The sequence below is a fragment of the Solanum dulcamara genome, chromosome 9 (genome assembly GCF_947179165.1).
Source record: "Solanum dulcamara chromosome 9, daSolDulc1.2, whole genome shotgun sequence".
NCBI classification, from domain to species: Eukaryota; Viridiplantae; Streptophyta; class Magnoliopsida; order Solanales; family Solanaceae; genus Solanum; species Solanum dulcamara.
The window spans coordinates 69,329,582-69,356,291 of NC_077245.1; the positions used below are offsets into that span (position 1 = coordinate 69,329,582).

Consider the following 26,710-nt stretch of genomic DNA (forward strand, 5'->3'; position numbering starts at 1 on the left):
TTTGAATTTTCTTAGTGAAAATTTTGAATAAGTGATCGAGGAAGAGTTCTTGATGGGCATGGTGTAGATACCATTGTTACAATGACATGAAAGAAGTGGTTAGGATGAAATTAAAAAAAAAGAAGACATTGTTATCACGTGCAAATCGTTTTGTTGATAGATCATAGAAGGAACATGGATAATGTTATTGAGAGAATTTTGTGTGAGATGAGTTGAAGAAAGAGGAACTACTAGTGTTTTGAATTGACAAACCTTGTCCATTGCCAACATGTAGTTAATTGTAAGACCAAACAAAGATGTCCCAATGTCCTTAAAATCAGGTCTTAGTCCTTGGAACACAGAGATACTAAAATCAGATATGTTCAAGGGCCATTTGAGTGTTTGAAGGGAAGGACAAAATAGGCAATTTAAAAAGGTAAGCTTGATGCAGATAAAATGATGGATATGATTAAGTGAATGAGAAGAGGAAGGGGTGAGTGACATGGTTGAAGACAGCATTGATCTATTATCATCAATATATAGATTTTTATAATGGTAGATCATGTTAATGATGTCTATAGGTAAATCTTCTGGAAAAATAAGAAATTTATAATTTTGAAAATAAGACGAGTTGCCTTTTATTACGAGGAAAGGTTATTTGATTATGAAATTTTTGTATTAACAATGTATATAACTTAAACTTATTTTATTTTTAATGTATAGGAAATGATGTAATTCTCCTGGCAAAATGTCGTTCTTACTTGTATATTCGTTAATAATAAAGATGTGATTGCTTGTGGAAAATATTGCTTATTTGCTTCTTGATATAAGAAATGTAGTTTTCATATTTGCAAATGAAAAATCTATTAATGCAAGGTGTACATAAAAGAAAAATGGCACCGGTTATCTTATAAATCCTAAATCAATCTCTCAGGACTGAATCGTGTTGTACATGAGCAGACTTTGTAAACGGAATCAAAATTCTCTTTTGAATTAGACCTTGAGAGAAGACTGAAATGCCAACAAGCGTCTATTATATTTAATTTCCCCGATAAAAGGGTTATTACATAGCAAATTTTCTATATTTATTAAATGCATTAAAATTGATTTTATTTTTCTTATGAATATTTTCCCCTTTCTTAAAATCCGAGTTTTACATTTATTTGGATACAAATGAAGCCTATTTAGTTGTCCCTTTCTTTTTGAGGATTAACAAATTTACTCTATTGATGCATAATAATTTGATTTAAACTTTAAGAATACTCTAAATTCAAAAAAAAATCAGGCAGGAGAAGTGCTTTTTAACCCATCACTTGTAATTTAGGTGAGTAAATATGAATTTCAATCCATTGTTACTTCGCATATAATCACTTAAAAATATCTTAATTATGCTCCATAGCTATAGTTTGCTAATTACAATTCGTAGCTATAGTTATAGCAATGTTTGTATAATTCACGCAATATTTGTATACGCTTGTATAATTCACTATACAATTCACAGTTTTTGTATAACGTTGTATATTTCAGTATACAATTCATGCACAACGTTTGTATAATTCGCTATACAATTTGTAGTATTTGTATATTTCGCTATACAATTCGATTTGCGCACATTGTTTGTATAAATCGCGTGAATTATACAAAACTCAAACTCAACTGTATAATCGCGCGAATTATACTAAACTCAAACTATAATTACAGCTAGATGTTTGTTGCTAATCATAATTAATTTGAACAATAGCTATGTTAGCTAATTAACTAGTATATATTTGCTTATCCGTGTAATTTTTCCTAAAAAATATGGATATTCATATTTTATCGTGCAAACCAACTCAACTATAATACATTTCTACAAGAAGGGGCCAAATATAAACAGTTTAATAATTAAATGCTAAATATGTCAAGTCATTTATTCGAAATTAATATTCTTTTATCAATATTTTTAAGAAATCAGTTTTGCCCTTCTTTTGCCACTATTTTGTTTTTCATATTGTTTTTTATATTGTGCTCATTGAAGTTTTCTTCTTTTTTTTTTTAAAAAAAAACTTTCTCCTAAATCTCACCTGTAGATTTTTTTTCTTTATTAATGTAATCGGTGCATGCAAAAAACTTCTCTATATTCTTTTTAGCGTTATAAAATTTTAATATATAAAATTTAAAATTTAACAATAACAGCTCAATGCATTAAATTCCCGCTATGCAGGAGGTTCATAGAAGGGTCGGTCTACAAGGGTGTATCATATGCAACCTTACCCTGCATTTTTGTAATAGAAGGTCATTATAGTTTGAACTCGTGACCTCCTGATCATATCTGAAATTGAATCTCATAAATGATGAATATTTTTTTTCGTGGTTTAATATGATAGTATTTTCTGTTTATGGAGTTTTATGACAATAAATATTTTTTTCTTCTATTTTTATTTTATTGAATATATCTGATCAATTTTTATGCGTAAGTCTAACTTAGCATTTATCATATCATATTTCATAAACATGCATTAAAAATATATTTTTAAAATACAAAAAATGAAACGGGTAAGAAGAAGCAACAGAAAAGAAAAAGAAAACAAAACTGAAGAAGGGTAAAAATAAGTTAGGACTGTTATATCCAATCAATATCTTACCAAAATTATTTTTACCCACATTTATATAGGTAAATTGCAATTCAATGTTTATCTCAATTCATTTTCAATCACCCAAATTCAATTAAATTCACCCCTTTATCACTCCCTACTTGAACCTATGTGGTCATTATTTAGTTTAAAACTTATTTATCAGAAAAATCAATTGAATTTTTAAATAAGTATAAAGCTGATAGCATGTAACTCATATATTGATTTTGACAAACTATCATGTGGTTGTTTCAAATCAAGAGCTGATTTATGAATTCTAGACTCAGGAGCTATATATCACATGACTTTTAATAAAGATCATCTCTCAAACATAGATGACGTTTGAATTGACTTATAAGCTGTTTTCAGTTTTTTTTTAATGTTTGGCTGGCCAACTTAAAGTCATTTTGTGCATAAAATAAGCTCCAATAAATAGTTGGGTTTATTTGGATGAACTTATTTTAAGAAGTTTATAAGTTGAAAACAACTTATAAGTCAAAAAAAAAAATTTGGCCTGCACCTACTTTTTAAAAAAAACTTATACGCAGTTTTCAACTTATAAGCTGCTTAAAAATAAATCAATCCAAACAGCTAATAATCATCTTACCATATCCCCTGCTAGTAAAGTTACCAAATGGAATAAGGTCAAGCTGACAAAAAATGGAAATGTGAAACTTGCTGCTATGATTACATGATATAAAGTCTTTTTTATTCCCTTTTTTAAATACATTCTGATACCATGTTGAATTATTAAATTGAAAGATATGAGAATGTAATTAGTCTAGATAATATAAATTTGGAAAAGACATAATGATACCATTTTTGTCTTTATTCCCTTTGAATAAGAATAAGTGTATAATAGTCACTATGATAGTTTAAACTTGTAACTGACTTTGCGAAACAAGTTCAAGTATGAATTTATGCCATTTCCCAATATAAATTCTTTGATAATGTTGCTGAAGCAGTAAAATAATAAATTAAATAATGAATAACAAACGAGAGATGAAATGACAAAAGAGAGAAATTCTTATTCGATCTCCTGTATCACCCAATAAATATTTTCGCTATACAATCAAGAATAGTTCTGTGTACAACTAGAATAATATGTAAATCAAATGATTATCATTGTAGGGATAGTGAAATTTTTTATGGGTAAACAACAACTGATATTAGTTACTCTGCTCAATAGCCATACGTTTCAGCTGTTACTATGCGAAACCGTGGGTGATGATGGAATTGAATAAAGCCTTTAGTATCTCAAGATACAATTATTAATTGTCCTAATTCTGAATCATTATAATTTGAATATTTAAAGTTATTAAATACATTAAAATAGATGATATTTTCCACCTTTCTTAAAATTCGAGTTTGACATTGTCCCCTTTTTTAGTTTTTATGATGAACAAGTTTACTATATTAGTGCATAATAAGTAATAAGATTTAAACTTTTAAGGATAATATAAATTCTAAAATTTTCGACAAAGGGCAAAAATATGTTCAGGCGGGAGAAGGGCCTTCTAACCTTGAACAATATTCAAATTTCACAGACTCCGTTTCCTATTGGTCGATTTAAAATGACACGGATCGTGTCTCATATAATTATCACCGTCGGATTAAATATCAATCCAACGGCCAAAAATAAGTATTCGAAAAATCAAAAGACAACCCAAAAAGCTCTATAAAAACCATCCGGAGATTCCGACCCATTCCATCATCTCTCCGACAATCGATCAATTTTCTCTTTCAAGCAAATTAAATCTTGAAATGGAGTCTACCGGAAAAGTGAAGAAGGGTGCCGCCGGAAGAAGAGGAGGTGGCCCAAAGAAGAAGCCTGTTTCCCGGTCTGTTAAAGCCGGACTTCAGTTCCCTGTCGGTAGAATTGGACGGTTCTTGAAAAAGGGACGATATGCTCACCGTGTTGGTTCTGGTGCTCCGGTTTACTTGGCCGCCGTTCTTGAATATTTGGCTGCTGAAGTAATTATCCCTTCTTTCCTTCATTTATGCTTACATTTTTTTTTTCAATTAGGATCTAGGGTTTCAATTTTTTGATGGGTTGTTCTTATTTTTTATATTGAAACGCTTTTATAGGGTGAAATTCGTATTGGGTATCTCCCAAGTTTTTGATTTGCGTTTGATTTATAGGTGTTGGAGTTGGCTGGAAATGCTGCTCGTGACAACAAGAAGAACAGAATCATCCCAAGGCACTTGCTTTTGGCTGTGAGGAATGATGAAGAACTAGGGAAACTTCTTGCTGGTGTAACAATTGCACATGGTGGTGTTCTTCCAAACATTAACCCAATTTTGTTGCCAAAGAAGACTGGAGGTGAAAAGGCACCTAAATCTCCATCCAAAGCTACCAAATCTCCCAAGAAGGCTTAGATAGATTCAATGGGTGTTATTATTTTGGGTTCTTCTGTGTATGTAATTCTGTTGTTAGGTGTTGATTGTCCTTTATGGATATTAAAATGGAATTAGTTGGAATTTCTATTAGATCTTTGTTAGATTTTCTTCTATTATCAATCAATGAAACCCCTTGTTTCTACCTTACAATTTACTTTTCTCATTTCTTGGTTTTGTTTGTGGTTCGGTTCCTGAAATCCTCTGCTCTTTCAAGATGTTAATGTTGAAGAAAAATGATACTTTGAATTCTCTCTACAATTTAGAGCCATGTTCATATGCGTTTTAGTGATTATTTAGTTTTGACTTTCAGATGTCTGATCTTGGCCATTTGTGTCTCAGATTTGAATTGTACTTTTTTCTTTTCTTATTGGGGCATCTGTAAAACTAACAAACTTCATTCATTTAAGCATTGATTGGTGTAGTACATCTGTATTTCCATACAACAGCAGTGTTTCATGGAGGAAAATGCACTTTTAAGGTAAATTCTAGTTGGCAAGTTCAATCAGATAGCCCCCTGGAACACCCCCGTCTTTGATACTTTTTTTTTAGCTTGGCCCTGGTGAAATGATCAGATTTTGATAAGATGGTAGGTTAGGCTTACCTTTTAAAGATCAATTTAAAAATATGTACAGTATGTCTTCACTAGCAGTGTTGAAATTGCTGATTTTACTCGGAAATTGATAGAACACGCTCCATGTTGTAACTACTAATCACTTTTGGTGTTGAAGGAAGTCTGCATCACTCTTATCAAATCTCTAGTGAAAAGGAACATAACTTTGTAAGCGCGACTTCATATGCTTGAGAGCAGAAAGAAAAAAAAATCGATCTTGTACTGGATAGTTTCCCCCCAAAGGCACCAATAGGTCTTGAAAGGGCGACTTCATATGCTTGTAGGGGTCTATTCATTTGCCTTCAATCCAGCCTTTTGAGGAAAGAGGCCACTAAGGAAGGCCTCCTCTTTGCCAAGTGAATCCTGAATATGTTGGCCACCTATTTTTCCATTGTAAGGTCATTAACCAGGTTTGGAGTTTGGTTCTTGCAAAGTTGCAATCTTTGGCATGACATGGCATGGACGACCCTCACTACATTAAGGATTTCTTGCATTGCTCGGAGAAGCGAAAGAACTTAAGATTGGGAACAAAAGAGATTTTGAAGGCAAAAGGAGAAGCATACATAACCTTAAGCTTAAATGTACTGTATAACTTGCATTGAAGGTGTATAACTTTCTACTTCCACTAAACATTTAGTAAGGCATATTCTTGTCAAAAGCATTCACTCCTAACAGGCGGTAAGAAGAATCAGAGAACTAGAGTTGGGTTAGCTTAGCTTTTCTAAATTGTATATAGAGTAGATATTGAACCCTCTTTGGCTTCTTTATATGTTTACTTTTCATATTTTGAATCTGCTTAGTGAAAATTCTGAATATGTGATTGAGGAAGAGTTGTTGATGGGCATGGTGGAGGCACCATTGTTACTATGACATGAAAGAAGCGGTTAGGATGAAATTCAGGAAAAGACATTATTATCACGTGCAAATCGTTTTGTTGATAGAACGATAGAAGGAGCATAGATAATATTATTGAGAGAATTTTGTGTGAGATGAGTTGAAGAAAGAGGCACTACTAGTGTTTTGAATTTGACAAACCTTATCCATTGTCCACATGCATTTGATTGTAACACCAAACAAAGATTTCCTATGAATAAATTCATGGTTCAATAACAAACATAGGGGTTCTAAATTAGATAGTGTAATAGTGAGAGCGTCTTGTTTGAGGTTCTGGAGTTGTGGAGATTAAGAATTTGAGTGTTTGAAGGGAAGGACAAAATAGGCAATTTTAAAAATGCTCGATGGAGATAAAATGATGGGCATGATTAAGTGAATGAGAAGAGGGAGGTGTGAGGGACGACAACATTGATCTAATATCATCAATGTATATATTTTTTACACTGGTAGATCACGCAAAGATGTCAATAGGTAAACTTCCTGAAAATGAGAAGTTTATAATCTTAAAAATATGACAAGTTACTTGTTATAACAGATAAATGTAAATTTATAATGAACTTTTTGTATTAACAATATATGTAATTTAAATTCATTTTATTTTTTATGTATAGGAAATGATGTAATTCCCCTGGCGAAATGCCGTTCTTACTTGTATTGTTTGTTAATAATAAAGATGTGATTACTTGTGGAAAATGTTGCTTGTTTGCTTCTTGATATAAGAGATGCAGTTTTCATATTTACAAATGAAAAACCTATTTATGCAAGGTGTACATAAAAGAAAAATTCTGGATCAGTCTCTCAGGTCCGAATCATGTTGTACATAAGCATAAGCAGGCTCTGTAAAATCTAATATAAGTAAACTAAATGAAACAGAATCAAGATTCTCTTTTGGATTAGACCCTTAGAGAAGGCTGGAGTGAGGGTTATTACATAGCAAAATGATATAAATGATTAGAGCGATGCCCCCTTGCTTTGGGAAGAGTTGTCTTCTTCTTCTTGAGTGCAGGATAGCCATTATTGATTAGGCCATTTTACAAAAAAGGGTTGTAAGAACAATATGACAACAAAATAGCAAGATACAAAACAAATAAAGCAACACATAGTATTACAAATTGAAGAATAAGAAACTATGTGATTACCTAGATAATACTACTAATATGGGAAATCACATAAAAAAAGCATTAATAGAGGAAAACTTCTCCAAAAACGGAATGAACACACAACGGAGAAAGAGGGTTAAACAAAGGTGCCCTTGATACAACATTAGTGTTATTACTAGACTTCTAGCAGCCCAACAGCTTAGAAAACTTGGCAAAATCCAAATTCAAACAGATATGAAAACTATAATCCACAGTAGAGAGTAAATACTAATGATTATCCATGTTGAGTCTGGTGACAAACACTTAGCTAATTTTAGGGGATCTAGTGCACACTGCGCAATATTCCATGCAAATAACCACCTGTCATAACAAGAGACACAAAGGAGACAACACCGGCTGGAAAAACCTTCTTTGATTTCAGAAAACGAGATCCCATTACTCCAAGAAGTCCAGCCGAGAGGACGAAACCAATTGCTGATGCCAAAACAGGTTGTGTTGGAAGCATAGTATAAACAGCGTACAGGAGGGAGGCAGAAACTCCACCTGCAATCAGGGATTTCGTGCTGCCACTCTTCAGATAACCCATAAAACCACCAGCTCCAACCAAGAAAGCATAGCCCAATGTCAATTTTTGGGACATAGAGAGGGCCATTTTCTTTTTACTGTTATGATCCTCGCCTTCATCTGAGCCCCCCTCATTGCCACCATCATTATTATTATTTCCACCATTATCTCCCCTGCCGCCACTGTCATTATTTGCACCCCCAGAATCACCTCCACCACCACCTGCCTCTGGCAGAACATCGATTCCTGTTCCAGCTGGATCAACAGTAAAGGTAGTTGGCATTGTAGAGTCAGAGACAACACTGGCTCTGAGCCCCCAGTAGAAATGCTTCGATTGAGTGGACAAGTCCGGATACACTGTGTGAGGGGTAGTCAAGGGATGCAGAGATGAACGAAATGACCTCAATGGCTGACTATGAGCAACAAAATACTGCCTTTGATTCCAACCTTGGACTCGAAAGTTAGGCAACATTATGGAGGACTGAGAAATGGCCAAAAATTCACCCATTATCTAGAATATGAAATAGCAATGAGTAAATTATGAGAAACTTATTTTCGGGATGTTTTGTTTTCTGCAGCTTCTGTAGTCTCAGCAACTTCCACAAAAATCAGTCTTCCATCAACAATCTGCAGTCAGTACATTTCAATGACAGAACAGAAATTGACCAGGTGAATGGGAAGCAACAAGACTCATACAGTCAATACAGGATTATATCACCAGGAGGACATGAAATTAGATGCCCTTTATAAAGCTGGAAAACAAATTCCCTCTGGAAAGTAAAAAAACTTTCTGCAAGAGATAATGCCATCTAAAATCCTCCTGAAACGTTGAGGATTTCTTAATTTCAGCAGAGAGGAGAATCTATTCACTAGCACTTACATTTAACTATCTTTTTCCTTTTTTGCAACAAATCCTCACAAATCAAAGACTTGGAACAACAATACAATCAAAACAGACTTTTTCTTTTTGGTAAAATAGTCATCTACTTTGAATTATGAGATAATACATAAATCAAGACTTTAGACATAAGTATATCAAGCACAATTGTCACAACCAACCAACCACCACAACCTCAAATAGCTTAAGCTTGGTGCATTATTGATCTACCCAGTCAACAAGAAACCCTTAGTTTATGCATTATTTAGATATAAAAACAAACCACACAGCTGCACCCAAAAATAGACGTGTTGACAAATGACCGTCAAGAATAACACCAATTTTTTCCTAACACATTCACATTATGGATATAGCATTTCTACTACTCTCAACTGTGTTTTCTCACCTCTATCCCATATTAAAACAATCTTTTTGCTCTGTGCACACAATGTTTAGGGACTTATGTTTTGAACAACTTAATGTCCAGTATGTCAATATTACACTAAGTACATACATAAATAAAGAAGAAAAAAATCACGGAAGTGGGGGAATGGACAGTGATAGAGACAGAAATTAGGTACCAATATTAGATTCGAAGTAAGGAAAATTAGTGACCACAGGGGGTGGGTGGAGGTAGTGATTTAATAGAGGGGAAGCAGACAGTTTGTCGGTTTGGAGTTTGTTATTATAATTTTGTTCTTCAGCTGACATGTTTTATGCATATGAGTATTCTTTTCTTTCTTAATTTTCTTGTTTTGTTTAATACCGGCTGAAAAAAAATTCTCATCTCTAGAACACAACTCATCCATTTATTAAGTCCTCATTTTTCTTGAATTGAGAACTTTTATAACATCTTTAGTCTTCCCTAAGAACTTCCCAGTTTCTTATCAATAACTCAATGACTACCACTATTTAGAGCCTAAGTTGCACAGACTCTTCACTTTCGATGCCGCACCTGCGTCAGATTCTCCAAAAGTAGTGTATTTTTGGATAATCCGACACGCACCCATTAACATTTTTGAAGAGTCCGAGCAACATAGCTTAAAACAATATAAAATATCGACCAGTGACGTCAAGACAGAATCCAGAAGGAAGACTTGGGACAACAAGATATTTCCCAAGCTTCATTTCCACTAAGGAGTTTATGAGCCAATTAATTCAAAAAAGGTAGCATATATCTCCATTAAAAGATAAATACATATAAGAGGAACCAAGAACAAACAACAATAAAAAAGCATTCATAATGAGATGCAGTTCCTACAGCTAACACAATATCTCTATGTAAACCAGTAACTTCCTAGAACCTAGATCTCCCTTTTAAGTGAAAGTTAGATGTTTTTAGATGGTTATATTCGTTGCATGTTTTGCTATAAGCCTATGAATCCCCCCCCTCCCCCCCAAACCCCAACTTACATTTTCTACCCTTAATTTGGTCCATTTCAGCAATGATTATCCTAACTCCAACTGAAAGCATTTGCAGGACCATTATCATATTTCAAAGTCCTTACAACCAATGAATGCACCAGTAGATGCATGTGGATGATAGTGTAAAGTTCACACAGTCAAACAGCACGCTGAAACAATCCAGCTTGAAATAGATATTTTGTGAAGTGTTGGAATTAGACATCTGCTTCCTTTAACCCATGATGATTGATAAATAGTTTATTTAAGCAGATGACAGTCTAAGAATTGTCAATAGGTAGAGGCATACCTAGTTTAAAATGTGGGATACCACTATAACCATAACTCCTTGTCCCGTATCTAGCAATAGATACAGATTTAGTAAAAAAACTACATTATCCAGAATTTTATATACAATTAAGTGTAAACTAGCAGGTCTACCTGCACTAATTAGTGAAGGGTACACCCACCTTGGTATAACTATTTTAAGCACGTTCCATTTACTAAATATACAGATAATACAAATACAAATCTACAAAGCTGAGGAATTACCCTTCTGTTCATGGAATTCAATGCATTCTGGGCATCTGCTTCTGACTCAAAGGTAACGAATCCAAAACCTTTAGGCCTTTGCGTTCTTGGATCTTTAACAAGCCTTGCTGGTCACCCAATTAACAAATTTATATCAATAAATCAAATTAGCTAAGCCTTAATACCAAACTAGTTGCAGACCCACTTTAACTAACTCATCACGAAGTGTATGAGTTGAGAGCTGTGAGCTTTCAGATCCAAATCTCAACAATAAGCACTTGGTGATTTCTTCTCACCTATCCTATTCTTAGTGGACAGAGTTATTTGGTACCCGATGCTGGTCGGAGGTGGCAAATATCTCATGGAATTAGTTGAGATGCGCCAAAACTAGTCAGGACACCACGGTCATCAAAAACAACAACATATCCAATGTAATCCCACAAAGTGAGGTCTGTGGAAGGTAGCTATACACTGTACACTGTACACAAACCTTAACCCTACCCTGGAGATAGAGAGGTTGTTCTGATAGACCCTCAACTCAATGAAACACAAACAAAAGCATTTCAGAAAAGAAAATAACAGAAATGAATGGGAATAATCATAGGCTATCATAGGCGCTTCTAATTTCTTTGAAGATTCTCAATGCAACATGAGCTTAAATCCGCCTACCTACTTACTAATCTACTTAACTTAAAATAATAAATGAAATGTAATTTAAATTGGTCGAGAAAAAAACCCAAAGCCATGGAAAAAATATGATAGAAAGCATGACAAAGCATCCTGCATAGTAACTATACAAATAATACGATAATGGAAGTATAAAATGCAACAACTAGTAATAGAAATGGAGGAACAAGAAGCTACAAGAGTAATACTACGACTACTAGCATAAAAGGATAATTGAGACCACACTCTACTACCTGCTGACCTACCACCCTAATCGAGACCACGACCATCAACTAGTAAGTTAATTTAACACTTGGATAAATAGATTTCAGGAAAACAGCAAACCTTCTGTAACAATGCCAAAAGGTGAAAAGAGCTTCTTCAAATGTTCATTCGTAGTGTAAAACGATAATCCTGTGTAACGAACAAAAAATAAATAATCAAATGCATCAGTATTAGGGTTTCAATAGCGGACATAAATCGATATCGGAAGAGAGAGAGAGAGAGAGAGAGAGAGAGAGAGAGAGTACTGCTCACGAAAAGCTGCAACCCTTTTGCCATCTGAGTTTTTCCGAGAGCAGCGCTGTATCTAAGTCAAAGAGACACTGCATTTTATCCAAATTGCACGTTGGTCCCTACTTTTCTAATCACAATTTCATTTTGGTCCCTACTTTTCTATGATTGTTCTTTTAGTTTGTTTTTTTTCCAAATAAAAGCCACAATTGTGGTGGGACGTAAATGTGGCAGCGGGACCGGAACAACCGGATCGGTATCTACCGGATCGGTATCTACCGGAATCGGTCATAAAAATGGTGGTTCCGTCTGGAACTGAATCGGATCGATATCGGTATTAAATGATAAATTTATTGAAGGCCGTCCTGATCCGGTATCGGACCAGTATTTCGGGTTTGTTTTTTTAGTCTTCCTAATCCTAAATGAGGAAATCTGTGCTTTATTCATTGAGAAAGCTCCTCTATCCTTTCTAGGAGGTTCTCAAACTTTAAACATGTTAGCTATAGGGAACACCTTAAGATGATATTTTTAAGATTGTTTGAAGAAACTTAAGAGATACCAAAGAAAGCTGTTATCATCTGTGTTAATTTTTACCCTACTAGTGGAGGCAATTTTCATTTATATCTCTATTGCATGCTTAAATCCTTTAATAAACCTAGAAATGACACCCCATGAACCCTACCAATTAGAGTATCTCTCTAGTTATCATAAGCAAGACTGAGATAGAATGAATCTGATGAATCACCATTTTAAGGGATGAATTTGTATCATTATATTTAGTTGTACATCGATTCTTTCGAAGCTCCTAGTAGATAATATATGGAACACATGAATCAGGTTAGCGAGACATGACGCCAGATCAGAAGTAGAAGGTTAGTAGGTAGTGGAGTGTTGTCTTCCTTTCCGAAAGTTTAGGCTTATTGGTGTTTTGTCATTGTACTAAATATATTATTGTAGTTCTCGATTGTGATATCTATCATCGTCTGTTGTTTATTGTGTTTCGATTATGACACTATTTTGTTGTTCTTAGTTCTTTCTTGTAGGATTTGCACTACCCCTTGTTAGTTGCGAGGTAGTGGTAAGGTCTGCTTACACTCTACCCTCCCCAAACCTCACTATTGTTGTTGTACCTTCTCAAGAAAATTAGTGATTTTAAGAAGGTCCACAACTGCCAAGATGTGCATAGGAAGTGAATACAACACAAATATATCAAAACTCCTCTGCCCTACATGAGATAACTACTTATTCCATCTGTGGATTCTGACCATATTATTGAATAAGTAAATCTTCTTCCTTCTTGTATAAACCAAGATATGTAATGGGAAATCTTGTGCTGAAATGTTGTCAATATCTTGATTCCCCCAAATCATGTTCTGAAAAGCCTAAGGTGCTACCAGGAATGAAGACTTCTCCTTGTTAATCATTTGTTCAGAAACACTGCATCATCTCGTAGATTCAAGGTCACACGATGTAAATCAAATGGTACCGTCAGCTTATAACAAATGAGTGATCACCGGTCTCTTTTCATCTACAACATATGAAATGAAGTCAGTATTCTGAGGTGATTGGTTCAACAATCTGGACAATAATTCTGCACATTTAACAAACAAAGAGGGTGAGAAGAAATTACCCAGTCTCAGCCTTTGTTGATGAGTTAAAAAGTCAATCCTAAATCAATTTATGTTGATTGAATAATAACAGATATTTGATTTCTGTTATTATATCATATATATCCATCTTTTGTTAAATTCGAAGGCTCTAAGAGTGTGACACAAAAATAACCAGCACACCTTATCATAAGCTTTAGATATGTCCAATATGAACACCACGTTCTTCTCTCGCCCATTTTAAACTTGAAAATTATGTACCCTTTAATCTGTTGTTCAAACGTTTGAAAATTATTTTACTAAGACACATTTTCTAAACTGATTGGCCTTAAGTCAGATATAATAGCAAGGTTTTGAACTTTGAGAAGAAGAACAAGAACATGTGTATATGAGAGATATAGTAATATAATCCCCAGAAAACTTAAGCTTTATCAATCCTGTCAACATTCCCTTTAATTATATCCCAATAGGCATGATAAGACTTTACATTCAAATCATCAATTTTAGGGGAAGAATTAGTAGCATCATATTGTCAGTATCATCAATGACTTTAGGCAGACATTCCATTAATTCAATGTGTTAATGTCAAGACATGCAAAAAGCTGTTGATAAAATTGGTATCAGTTATAACATTTTCATCCTTTACCACCTATGAACCATTCTGTTCTTTTATCTTATCTATGCCAATCTCCTTCTCCTTTTATTAACTGAAGAGTGAAAGGATTTGGTGTTTAAGTCTCCGTTAGTTGCCTATCACAAATCACTTTTTTTTTTTTTAAATCTCCAAAAGGAATATTCCAATTTCAGATGTTGTATCATCTCTGCGTTCTTCCTATTAAGCAGTTCTCTGTCATGTTCATTATTTATAGAACCTTTTCCTCTAGTTTCTTGGTTCTAACAAAGATATTCCTTAATATATTCCTGGACCAGTTAAATAATGCAACATTGATACTCTTCTTTCTTAGACAAAAAGACCATAAAGGATTATCCTGAACATCTTGTTTGTCATGCATTCCTTACAACATTAAGAAAAACAAAACAGGTTGTTCAATCCATAAATTGGAAAACTTGTCTTTGCCTTTTGTCTTGTTATATATGGTGAGTAACATAGGGGAATGATCAGACTGTGTTCAACTCAAATGACTAACCTAAGTTTTTGGGAAGAGATTCAACTATTCATGGTTAAGTAACACTCTATCCAGCCTTTTTCATATTATGTATTTTGGTGTCCTTTCATTACACCATGTGAAAGGTGAACCAGAAAATACAACATCCAACAAACAGCAGTCTACCATATAGTTTATGAAAGGAGAACTTGTATATGCTTTGTGATGAAGGACACCTTTTTTTTTCTGTATCATCGGTGATTACATTAAAGTCATCACTCACCAACTAAAGACTAGGGTATGTTGGAAGTAATAACATCTCTCAAGGAATCCTACAATGACATTCACAAGTTGTGTTTTTCCTTCTTGTTTATCTTTTTTTTTTCTTTTTATTGATTTTTTGTGTCATCCCCTTCTTCTCAGTTTGGGCTGTAGGTTTAAGTTGGAACATGTTGTTCATTATAAGAATACCTAAACACATATATATATGAGAACTACATATATGACAGATTTAAACCTCCTTCAATCTCTCAAATTTATGAGCTGTTCAGTTGAAATCACTAATACAGAGATCATGCAGAAGAGAATCTTCAACAGCATAAGCAGAAAAGTAAAATTAATATGACCAAAACTCCAAGCAAAATACTTAACTTGGTAAAAACAAATGTTCTTAAAAGATTATTTCAGAGGAGAAAAGCTCCTATTGAAAGTACCTTTTATGTTTCAAGCAGAAAAGCCCTTCTTGAAATTATCCTTAAATGGACTCTACGCTATGCAAACCTGAATTAGTCGGTTCAAAAATTACCAAATACCGGATGGTTAGATTGAAACAAAGAAAATACCTTTTTTGTTTCGAAATAAACGGGAAAGCATGATGATATCACCCAAAAAATTAAGAAAATACAGTGGAGAGATTTAATTTATTCACGAACATGCTCTCCACAAGAAACCAACAGTTTCCACAGACAACGTTTAATCAGATATTGGGAAGCCAAACTGCTTCCATTAAGCATGCCCAGTTCTATAAACCAAGACAAAAATCATGCCACTGTCTTATGCTGTTACCTATTTCTGAGATTTTACATAGTAACAGATCTAAATCCAATAGCTAAAATACAAGCTCATCTAAGAGACGGCTTACACTGCTATCACTAGTGCAAGAATCCTTGACAATGACTTCCCATGAATCAAAATCGAACCTTTTCTTTCTCTTCTCCATCTCCTCCAAAACAAAGCAAGCATCTTCAACCTTCCCTTTATCAAGCAGACCAAGAATCAAACACCTTACTGTTTCCATACGTGGAAAATGCCTGCTCATCAACATTGCATTCAAAACCTTCAAACCTTCCTCAAATTCTCCTGTTTTACAAAACCCATCAACCACCATCCTGTATGTAGCTGCATTAGGATAGCAGCCTGCAATTTGCATATCAACTAACATCCTATACGCCTCAGTAGTCTTACCTTCCTTACAAAAATAATTGATTAACATGTTATAGATCACAATGTCAGGCTTAACACGCCTTTTTTTCATCTCCACAAGTAAACTGTTTGCCTCACCAATTTCACCTCGTTTCAAAAGATCAGTCATCAAAACACCATAATTGACTATTTTCAGCTTACATCCTTGGTATTCCATATCAAACATCAACTTCTTAGCTTCCTTATACTTCCCCAAAGAACATAAACCTTCCATGAGCGAAGCATAAGAAACAGCATTTGCCTTCTTTCCCTTCCTAACCATATCCTGAAACAGACTTTTAGCACCTTCAACATCCCCCCTCTTACACAAAAAAACAATTTGACAATTGTAAGTCACCACAGTTGGCTCAATCTCTCTCCCAAGCATTTCATCAAACACTTGGCGAGCCATTTCCCAATCACCCTTCTCCAGCCACATCTTGATAATAATGTTGAACGAAACAGAATTTAACCAGATACCCATCTTCGAACAACTCCTTAACATCTCATTCGCATCTTCAGAACGCCCATTATCAACAAGCACATTCAAAAGTGCATTAAAAGACTGTATACTACGCGAACAATTAAACGACCCCATTTTGTGGAAAAGCTCAACAGCTTTATCAACTAACTGGGCTTTCCCGTAATGTTGAATTAACCCGATAAAAAGTGTTTCTTTACATTGAATATAATGGGTTTGGAGATACCCAAGAAGGGTTTCAACAGCTTCAAAATTTCGAGACTTTGCGAGCTTATAAACAAGACAAGAATAAGTTGGGTAGTCATGTTTGAACCCCATTTGTTGGTAATCATGGAAGAGCGAAATAGCTTCATCGGGATCTTGAATTTGTTTGAGATCGGCAAGGAGTGGTATTGGCTTGTGAAGAAGGTTTCTTCTGGGCTTATTATGAGGGCTTTGAGTTTCAGGTGAGGATTTTGAAGTGGGTCTGTGAGAACGATGACTGTGGTATGATTGGGATTGGAAATTTGGGATTCTGAATTGTTCAAGATTGTGAAATTTGACTCTGGAAGGAGTTATGGTAGCTTGTTTAACTCTTGAATTGATCATGGAAAAATATGTATATATAATTAAGCAAACATCCTACTATATCAAGCAAACATCCTACTATATCTAGCAAACCACATGCTAATTTAAAACAAAAAAAAAGAGAAAACTCAAATATGCCATTAAATTTTTTGAAAAATCTTATTTACGTTATTCTTTAAAAGTTTAACTCATTTATGTTATTATTGTTTGATTAATTTGGAATTGTGGCGAAAATTTCATTATTAAAGAGGGTTAAAGTTTTAAAACTTTGAAAAAAATTTAAGTATGTTTTTTGGATTAAGTTGAATTAGAGCTTAAAAGATATTGAGTTTTGATATTTAACTCGGATGGATGCTACTATTGAAATTTGAGGTAATTTCGTAAAAAATTGAAGAAGTTGTAAATTTGAATTTTTGGTGTTCTTGACGTGTTCTTGAAGAAGAAACAGAAAAAATACATTTGATTCAGAACTCCAATAGAAAAATGTTAAAAGTTTTTTAGGTGGTTTTGTAAAATTGGGGTTAAAAAATAATGACATAGCTTTTTCTCACGTGGCAATGACATAAATGAGCTAAACTTTTAACGAATAGCATAAATAATTTTTTTTTCAAAATTCGATGACATAGTTGAATCTTTTTCCTTTTAAAAAACTACAACAATCATACGCTATTTCCTAATTTTCTAACGGATTGCATAAAACCTCGCTAGTACTCTCTCCTCTCTCCCTATCTCTTTCTGAATCATTTTTTTTTCTTCTTCTTTAGTAGTCACGTTGATCAATCAAGATTGGCCGTGTTATCATAGATTAAGATTTGAATGACTAAGTTGGAAATTAGATCTAAATACTTATTTCCAAAAGTCAACAAGGATGGTATTATTATTGTTGTCCAAATTTGTAATGGATTTCATTGCTATTGTTGTAGTGATTCTAGGTGATTTTTAGTGTATTTTCGTCGTCTTAGAAATGTATTTATGCACAGATACACTTGATATATTTGTGCATATTTGATGAATGTATCAGTGTATATCACATATGCACTAAATACATCAAATTGATATTGAATACACTAGATGAAATTGATATTAAATACATATACATTGATAATTGTGAAATTGATATTGGATACACAAATACACTCGTAGAAATTGATACAAGCTTATGCATATATAGTCACATACATGGCTATCAAAATTGATATTCGATACACAGATACACTCGTAGAAATTGATACAATCTTATGCATATATAGTCAGATGCATGCTTTTATATTCCAATGGATACACTTATAGAAATTGATATTGGATACACGAATACACACAATTGTGAAACACATATACATTTTGAAACACAGATAAATATAGAAGGAAATGAATGATAGATGGAAAGAGGCGAATAAGAAAGGCAATATATCCCAAATATATGTACATCACGCTTCAGTTACACTATATCCAAATTGCACTCAGACAAAATATATAATTTTCAAAACTATCACTTCGTTGAGTAATTAGCACCTTTAGTAACATATGTTATGAAATTTGCTCCACATTTAACTTATATATTGATCCAAATCATTTCAAGACCCAAGCCTGACTTGCCCTATTATGTATTCTCAGTTCAACAACCGCAGCTTATGCCCTAATTCTGTATTCACTTGTGACTGCTGCTTCTGCTGGTTGCCTTCTCGTTGCTATGAGCTATTTCTTATAATATTATTGAATTATATATATATCATATATGTTAAGTGAAACATTGCTGCTGTTGCAAATGAGTAATGTTTAGTGCCTGCGGTGCTAGTGCTACAAATTAACTTTTTTTTTTATCACTACTACGGCCTACGGTCACAAGAATGGAACCATAAGTTCCTATACCGGAAACAGTTCGGATTTGGGGTATAGGTCTACCCACCTCTGTTAGTGCTGACTGCCTCTAAATAATGTTTTAATTTTTTTTTTAGTGTCTCATGTTTTGATAATTTGATTCTCATTTTATTTCTCAATTGCTCTTGAAAAACCAGATTAAATACACTAAAACAAATCAAACCAAAGTTGAAAAACTGAACTGAAATTTGATAAAATCGAACTGAAGAACCGAACATCCATCCACTCATAAATATGCGTGTTAAGGGCCAGGCCGAACTGGTTCGGTTCAGGAAATATTCAACCGGACAGTCCGGGTTGATACCACAGAAATACTATAGCAAAAACTAAAATCTTTTTCAATGAATGGATTTCCCGAAAAGTATAACCCTGTATAAATTAATAGTTGAGAAAAACTTATACAGTAACTTCTCTCTTTTGGTTTTTCCATTCAGTATTTAGTATCCACATTGAAGCCTGGTTAAATTTTAATTCACAAGATTGCAGGATCCATTTCTAGGTGCAACGCTCGCAATAAGATTTTTTTCCATTTCTACGAGCTCAAATCGAGACCTCTGGTTAAGGGTGCAGGAATCCCGAACCATCCTTCAACTATCCATATCGGCAGGAAACTTATAACACATTATTGCGCTTGCACAGTTGTGTTGAGAAAGCTTACCAAATAGCTAATCAGATCTTAATTTTGTACTTCAATGTCATATATTCTTCTAGCCGAGAGTTATGGCAGCATCAGTTCCCCATTTTGGTTAAAAAGAGCAAATTTTGTTCTCTATATTTAGTAGATACAACAACAACAACAACCCAGTGAAATCCCACAACGTGGGGTCTATATTTAGTAGATAGGTTTATCAAAATGCCACAATAATATTAATATTACCTTAGTCCAAGAGCGTTCTGATCGATATTACAAAAACGAACCAGAACGCAACGTATATAAAAGTAAAAGCATGTAAGTCTATTTTATGTAGGAGTAACTCTCCATCTCAGAATGTTAGAATATCTTTCCTTTTTTCCCCAACAGAAACCTTAGTTGACATTTCCCTCACAATACAGCAGCATCAAGTTGATACTTTTGATAAAAATCTCAGGCACTATAAAGCCTAATGTCATTGTAACTTGAACTCCACTCTATCTCCAGTAGCCTGGATGAAACATTCACTATTAGAGATATGATTTCATGACACGGTGATGGTGTTTAGTTATAGCTTTATAAAACCAAAAATCCAGAATTAAGAACTGATGTTGCAGAGTCAGGTGTTACGGTTGATGATTAGTGAAATGAAGTACAATAAGGTGCTGAGAAGTGAGAACCTAGTTGAAACAATATAGTTGTTCTTGTAAGAAACATACCATATGTGGGTGTCTAAGTACTGATATGCTGCTGATATTCCTAGTGTGGTTTCTGGATAGCAGAAGCCTAACATGCGGAATGCTCCTCCAACTCTCTCCAAGTGCTGGCTTGGAAGTACCTCTCTCACCAGCCACCATGTGATTCGTGACCTAGCATAGAAGGGTAAATATTATAGGTCCACACAGGGGTGGAACTATCGGAAACTTACACAATATATACAAGATCAAAATTACTTTTTATGTATATATGATAGACGTTGAATCCCCTTAACTTCTTCGTGTGTTTACTTCTTTATATTTTAAATCTCATTAGTGAAAATCTTGGCTCCGATTGGATATCAAGAAACTTGACTGCTGTTGTGAAAGTAGAACTAGAATACTCTATCACTTATTGAGAAAAGTTCAGGTGGACAATATGGGATCATGGGTAAGGGCAGCTCGGTGCACTAAAATTCCCGCTATGTGCGGGATCAGGGGAAGGTCCAGACCATAAGGGTCTATCGTATGAAACCTTACCTTATATTTATGCAAGAGACTGTTTTCACGGCTTGATATGGGATCAAGGATATTAAACTAGAATTACTTGTTGAGTCTAAAACGAACCATGTGGATCAGCACAAAGCTGAAAGTGCCTTTTAAGAACCTAACTGATCAATAGGAGCCTATGGTAAGTACATTACAACCTGACAAGCTCATATCTATGGCTTATGTGCTTAATAAACTGATCCAGTTAGAAAGAGAAAGGAAAAATAATCCTTATCAGATAATATAGCTCATGTTATGAAGATAATAGATATCAAAGTAATAGCAAAGAGAATGAAGAACGCTGAAACAAAGATATTAAAGATAATAGAAAAGAGAAATAAGAACGCTGAAACAAAGAGAACATGTTGATGTTACATTACTGCCAAACTTACCAAAATGGAGATATCATGTTCATGCGCCAATCGTTTTAGTAAAAATCCCGCTGAAACCATTAAAGCATGTCCTGTTTCACAAAGAAGGAACAATCCCTTTAGTTGTTACGTCAAGTATCAGTTATCAAGAAGGATGTTTCATTTTGATATGTGGATACTCTTCAACTGAAGAAAATCGAAGAAAGAGAACTCACACACAAAAAATAACATTACATCTGAGAGCATACATCAACTACTATGCCTCAATCCAAACTAGTAGGAATACTAGAAAAAAAAGAATCTAACCCAATCAGGGTTCTCATTTACCAAGAAGTTACCTTAAAAAATGAAAACGAAATTCCTAGAATAACTTTAAACTACAAGTTAATTCTTAAATTTCTTAAGAAAGGCTGAAAATAAGAATAATCTAAAATTAATACAATAATCAGTTCATCCTACAGTGAGAAATTACCATGTGCACCACCTCCAAGAATTGGTGTAATGAGTGATGATATTGAGTCGATGATAAGCATTCTTATGTGCTGATCTATCTGCATATCATATCCTCATAAGTAAGTGCCCAGAGGACTTATACCTAATCTAGGGAAAAGGCGATGAGAGTAGAGAAACTAGACTTGTATTTCCAAAAACCTGAGATCTGAGATTGTTCTTTAGTTGATGAAGCACTTCAAACAGTGTAAAAATGTCAAACACTGACAAACATACTATGTTGTTCATTACTTGTTGAAGGGCCTTGTCCACCTGAGAAAGAGAAGATGGTGTTGAAAAGTTGGGTACACCAACTTGCATGATAATCTCAACAGCCATATTATTCATGCTGGACAAATGATAATGTGCACAGTACATCTCCAGTGATGTACATAAAATTTATGTCATGCATATCCTGATCAAAAGTAACTTCCAGTAGATATACAATGCATCAAATGCAACTGAATTTGAGACAGATGAAGCATACTCTATCTGACCTACTAAGAGAAGTGAAAATCAAATTGGATAATGAATCTATGCAAACCAGACCTTTTGATTCACATGTCAACACGACAACAACAACAATAACATACCTAGGGAAGTCCATAAAGTGGGGTCTGGGGAAGATAGAGTGTACGCAGACCTTACCCCTACGACCCTACCTCTGAGGTAGAGAGACTGTTTCTAATAGACCCTTGGCTCAAGGAAAAACAATCCAAAACAGTCCCAAACAAGAAGTAACGGAAGTACAAGAAACAACAGATGATAACAAAAGTAGTAACAATAACATCAGATAGTAACAAAACAGAACTACAACAAAACAACATGATAATCAAGGTACAATAGATTGTAACAACAAATAGATTGATTCACATGTCATCCGTAGAAAAATTGTCGGCTGCTGACTTTATTTCCTACTGTTAATTAGCACCACAGATATTCTCCAAAGAAGATACTTTTTACAGCATGGTTCTCCTATTCAAATTTGTTCAACACGAATTATGAATCATAAACAATAATCAGATGGATTGGTGCAATTTATTATGTATCAAACAACATAAAAACATGTTTTTATGGCAGAGCTAGAGTAGTTATGATCATGAAGAAAATCAACTACAATGAATTACAAAAGTGGGGACTAAGGATTCGACTGGCCAAAAATGTCCAAGATAGAAATTGTGCAGTCATACACAGAAAATATCTAGTAATCTTAACCAAAAGTTTCCACGCCACCCTAACTTTCACTGGATACTTGGTGTTCTGATCACATAAAGATTTGTGAAACTGCAAACTGAATTGAAGTCCATCTTCACCAGCAATAAATAATAAAATCTGGTAAGGAAGGTCACAGAATGAAAGGATCTACAAATCTGTTTCTTTGGTAAATTTAGACAATGTTAACATATACAAATAAGGTTAACAAAAGAGGCTAGAAAAGTTTTGACCTCATAGGCAGAAAGATCTGATGTCTGAGTGACAATTTGAGCAACACGTTTTGGAGAGAAAGAATTTCCAGAGTCCAAGAAAACGATTTTGCCCCAGCTTTTTGCAACAGCTGAAGCAGCTTGTAAGCAAATCTAGACAAAAATATAATCTTGAATCAGTAGCAGAATTGAGAGCCAAAAGAGGCTTCAAAGATGAAACATGCTTCATAATTCAATAGTCGGAAGATTTTTCTAACTTGAGAAACAAAAATCAAAATCAGCACAACCTCCATGTCAAAAAAAAAAACCTCGAATTATCAATACACTCTTACTTGTGTTTTACCAGAGGATGATGTGCCAACTAGCTCCGTTAGATATCCCTCTCTTAATCCACCATGAAGAAATGTATCTATGCTGATCCAGAGTAGTCTTATTCATCAGTCATCTACTGTTAAGGAAGCTATAAAAGTATCGGGCGTTCAAGCATTGTTACCTTCTGCATCCAGTAGGTAACAAGTGCTTATTCTGTAAAGCATCATCCAACAACTCCTGACCATCAACCCATGGTTGATGCTGTTTGTTAATGATACTCAGAACCTGAGTGATGCCCTATTTTACGAGTAAAAAAAACGTTCAGATCATTATAGGAATACCAAAAAACAGATTTATGAAAACTACATATGTGGCAGATCAAACCTCCTTCAATCTCTCAGAATTATGATGCTGTTCAGTTGAAATCACTAACACATAAAGATCATGCAGAAGAAAATCTTCAACTGCAAAAACAGAAAAACAAAAACAATATGACAAATACATAAATTCAATTTTATTCATAATCCAATGTTCCAAATTAACTTTCTTACTTTCTATTTGAGGGCATCCGAGAATTATGTCCTGCCCTTTAGGAACACTTTTTTCACTGCAATTCTTAATACTTTTAGTTCTTTTTATTTAAAAGGTGCTCTAGGACCCAGTTTTGTTCTAAGCAACATCAAAATTTTCAAATAAGACAAGACTTTATCTCCACTTCTGGATCCATAGTAAAACTTTAACTTTTACCTTAATAGTGGTATCCAAACCAACTGGGACACTAAAATTTGAAAGAATGGAGTACATCTCAATTGTTAACGCTAGAATTATTTCAAAAGGATCCAAAAGATTCAGTAAACTGTCTATTCTGGATACAAAAGGATCAAATTCTTTCAATAGTGTCATCCAAATTCTTTAAAAAAGCTTATACAGGTAAAATGGAGTTGGGCAGGCAGTGTCAACTATGAGAACCAGCCTTAAACAATAACATATGGATGGGAATTCAACCAACGGCCAACAACCAAACTCCTTGGCATCTTCGTTATTTTCTTGATAATAGTGAAATTCTTGAGGGCCAGTTGGCTCATGGTTCAATACTAGGTGGATAATTGATTCACTCCTCCACCCTTCTCCATTTAAATACTAGAGTTTTATCTGTGACATGGTTCGAACCCATGTCTTGCACCATTTTGTCATTTTAAAGGTAGTACCATTGTTGTTGGTCATCCCTACTCACACAATCAAACCAAACTGCCAAAATATACATCATCCAGCAATTTCTGAAAGAGGGAGAGGAAGAACCCCTGATATAATTATAATACATGCTCCTCCATATCAAAAGTACAAAATTTCAATCTAAAATGAGCTTCCCTCTATATGAAAGTACTATCACTTCTCGGGTAAGATGAAACTGCTCTAGCAACATAAGTTTACAAAATCAGTTGTTTATCTTTTAGGGCTAAGTGGCATAAAAGTTGTAGTCTAAAAGGGTAATTTTCGCAAAATCAGATTACCATTAAGATATTGGAATGAAGTTAGCCCTCTAAAAATGACATCAACTAAACTCCCGTTTGACTGTAGATTTTGAGAGTAGATTTTCAAAATTGAAAACATTATTTGTTCATGAAATTTGATAAGTTTTTGAAAGTTTATCTTCAAAAAGTTTTTAAGTTCCAAAACCTAGCCCAAATCACACTTCAACTCACAAAACATCAAAAAAAAATCAAAAAAAATCCCAAATCTATTTTTCAACCTGCTTCAAAACTTTTTTTTTTTCAAGTTTTAACTAAATCTATAGCTAAACGCTAGTTAAGTCTTAGCCCCGTATACACAGGGCAGTTCCAAAGCTTTAGGTACATGTTCCTAGGTTTCTCTTGAAGGAGAGCTTGGAGTAACAAGTAAAATTACTGCCATTTAACCAGGTCACGAGTTCAGACCTCTGACAGAAATACAAGTAAGGCTGCCTACAATAAACAGGTTGGGCCCTTTTCTGAACAGCTTAATGCACTTGGCTGCCCCTCTTTTCTAGGTTATCATTATAAATCAATTTGAGACTATTGCAGGAGCCTATAAACTTTAAATCCGCACAGATATTTATATTTGGAATCCACAAAAACTAGGAGGGACAAGAAATAGTGAGGTAAAAATGAGAGTATAATGAAAAGGAAACCTGAAATAATGGCGTGAGAAGCACAGAAGTTGCGGAAATCGGAGTCGATTAAAGGGTAATCACACTCCAAATACCTCAATAACGCCATTGTTTTTTCCAATTTCTCATAAAGAAGATGGAGGGAACGCCGTGAAATAGAACGTTTTTTTTTTTAAAAAAATAAAAATAAATACAAATTGCAAAACGGTGGTAAATGAAAAATAAAAAGAAATCTTTCTAAAAACACATGGGAAGAAAAATACCTAAAAACCCAGCATGCAATAGAATTGGTTTCATTTATAATTTTTTTTCATTAGAGATCTTAATTTTTATGTATAAGAGATTTGAAAATGTTATTTTTTTCGATTCATTTGGTAGGTAGTCAAAAAATCTTAATGTTTTTATTGGCGGTGTGTGCGAAACCATGCTTTAAAAATTATAGAATTAAATTTTTTATTTATTTTAAGCTATTGAGTTCTAAATTAACCAAATAATTTTTTTAAAGAGAAATACAATAGGACTAAAGTTACTAAGTTCAAGAAATCTTAATGCCTTTATTGTGAGTGTGCGAAGCCACGATTTGAAAATTATAGAGTTAAAATTTTATTTCGTTCTAAATTAACTAAATAATTTTTTAAAAGATGAATACAACAGGACTAAAGTTACTAGGTTCACTGTGTCATGTTTACTTCTGGATTAATTTTTGGAGAAAAGTTTAGAATTTATTTTAATGCAGAAAGTGATGATCTCCTTTAGTATCTTCCACTTCACAGGAGCAAATCTTGGTAAAAAGATGTTTTTTTCAAACACCCTTTATGTTGATCATGACTACTATTGAACAAAAGA

General features: G+C 34.0%; 4 protein-coding genes across 6 annotated transcripts; 1 reads left to right on the top strand and 3 right to left on the bottom strand.

Moving 5' to 3' along the window:
• The first annotated feature begins 4,294 nt into the window (after positions 1-4,294).
• Positions 4,295-5,141, top strand: LOC129904145 (histone H2A). Its single transcript, XM_055979686.1, has 2 exons — positions 4,295-4,565; positions 4,734-5,141. Exons 1-2 carry the CDS (start codon positions 4,356-4,358, stop codon positions 4,968-4,970), a joined length of 447 nt encoding a protein of 148 aa, XP_055835661.1. The 5' UTR covers positions 4,295-4,355; the 3' UTR covers positions 4,971-5,141.
• A 2,566-nt stretch (positions 5,142-7,707) lies between these two features.
• On the bottom strand, positions 7,708-11,096 carry LOC129902734 (protein FATTY ACID EXPORT 2, chloroplastic-like). The gene is made up of 3 exons (XM_055978110.1): positions 10,990-11,096; positions 10,748-10,797; positions 7,708-8,786 (listed from the first exon to the last, which is right to left on the bottom strand). Exon 3 carries the CDS (start codon positions 8,665-8,667, stop codon positions 7,918-7,920), a length of 750 nt encoding a protein of 249 aa, XP_055834085.1. The 5' UTR covers positions 8,668-8,786; positions 10,748-10,797; positions 10,990-11,096; the 3' UTR covers positions 7,708-7,917.
• A 2,150-nt stretch (positions 11,097-13,246) lies between these two features.
• Positions 13,247-17,429, bottom strand: LOC129904442 (pentatricopeptide repeat-containing protein At1g07740, mitochondrial). 3 transcript variants are annotated; one of them, XR_008770427.1, is made up of 3 exons: positions 16,002-17,429; positions 15,574-15,640; positions 13,247-13,675 (listed from the first exon to the last, which is right to left on the bottom strand). XR_008770427.1 is itself a non-coding variant. In XM_055980013.1 (2 exons), the coding sequence occupies exons 1-2, from the start codon at positions 17,388-17,390 to the stop codon at positions 13,658-13,660; spliced, it is 1,407 nt and encodes a 468-aa protein (XP_055835988.1). In that variant the 5' UTR covers positions 17,391-17,429; the 3' UTR covers positions 13,247-13,657. The 3 variants fall into 3 exon arrangements, 2 of the variants coding, with proteins under 2 accessions (XP_055835988.1, XP_055835987.1); XM_055980013.1 differs by lacking the exon at positions 15,574-15,640; XM_055980012.1 differs by lacking the exons at positions 13,247-13,675; positions 15,574-15,640 and having other exon boundaries at positions 15,698-17,429.
• Positions 17,430-20,091: 2,662 nt separating this feature from the next.
• Positions 20,092-26,020, bottom strand: LOC129904705 (DNA repair protein RAD51 homolog 4). Its single transcript, XM_055980282.1, has 10 exons — positions 25,886-26,020; positions 24,103-24,182; positions 23,900-24,015; positions 23,739-23,820; positions 23,428-23,559; positions 22,145-22,255; positions 21,966-22,044; positions 21,515-21,585; positions 20,598-20,747; positions 20,092-20,389 (listed from the first exon to the last, which is right to left on the bottom strand). The coding sequence occupies exons 1-10, from the start codon at positions 25,971-25,973 to the stop codon at positions 20,354-20,356; spliced, it is 945 nt and encodes a 314-aa protein (XP_055836257.1). The 5' UTR covers positions 25,974-26,020; the 3' UTR covers positions 20,092-20,353.
• Positions 26,021-26,710: the final 690 nt, after the last annotated feature.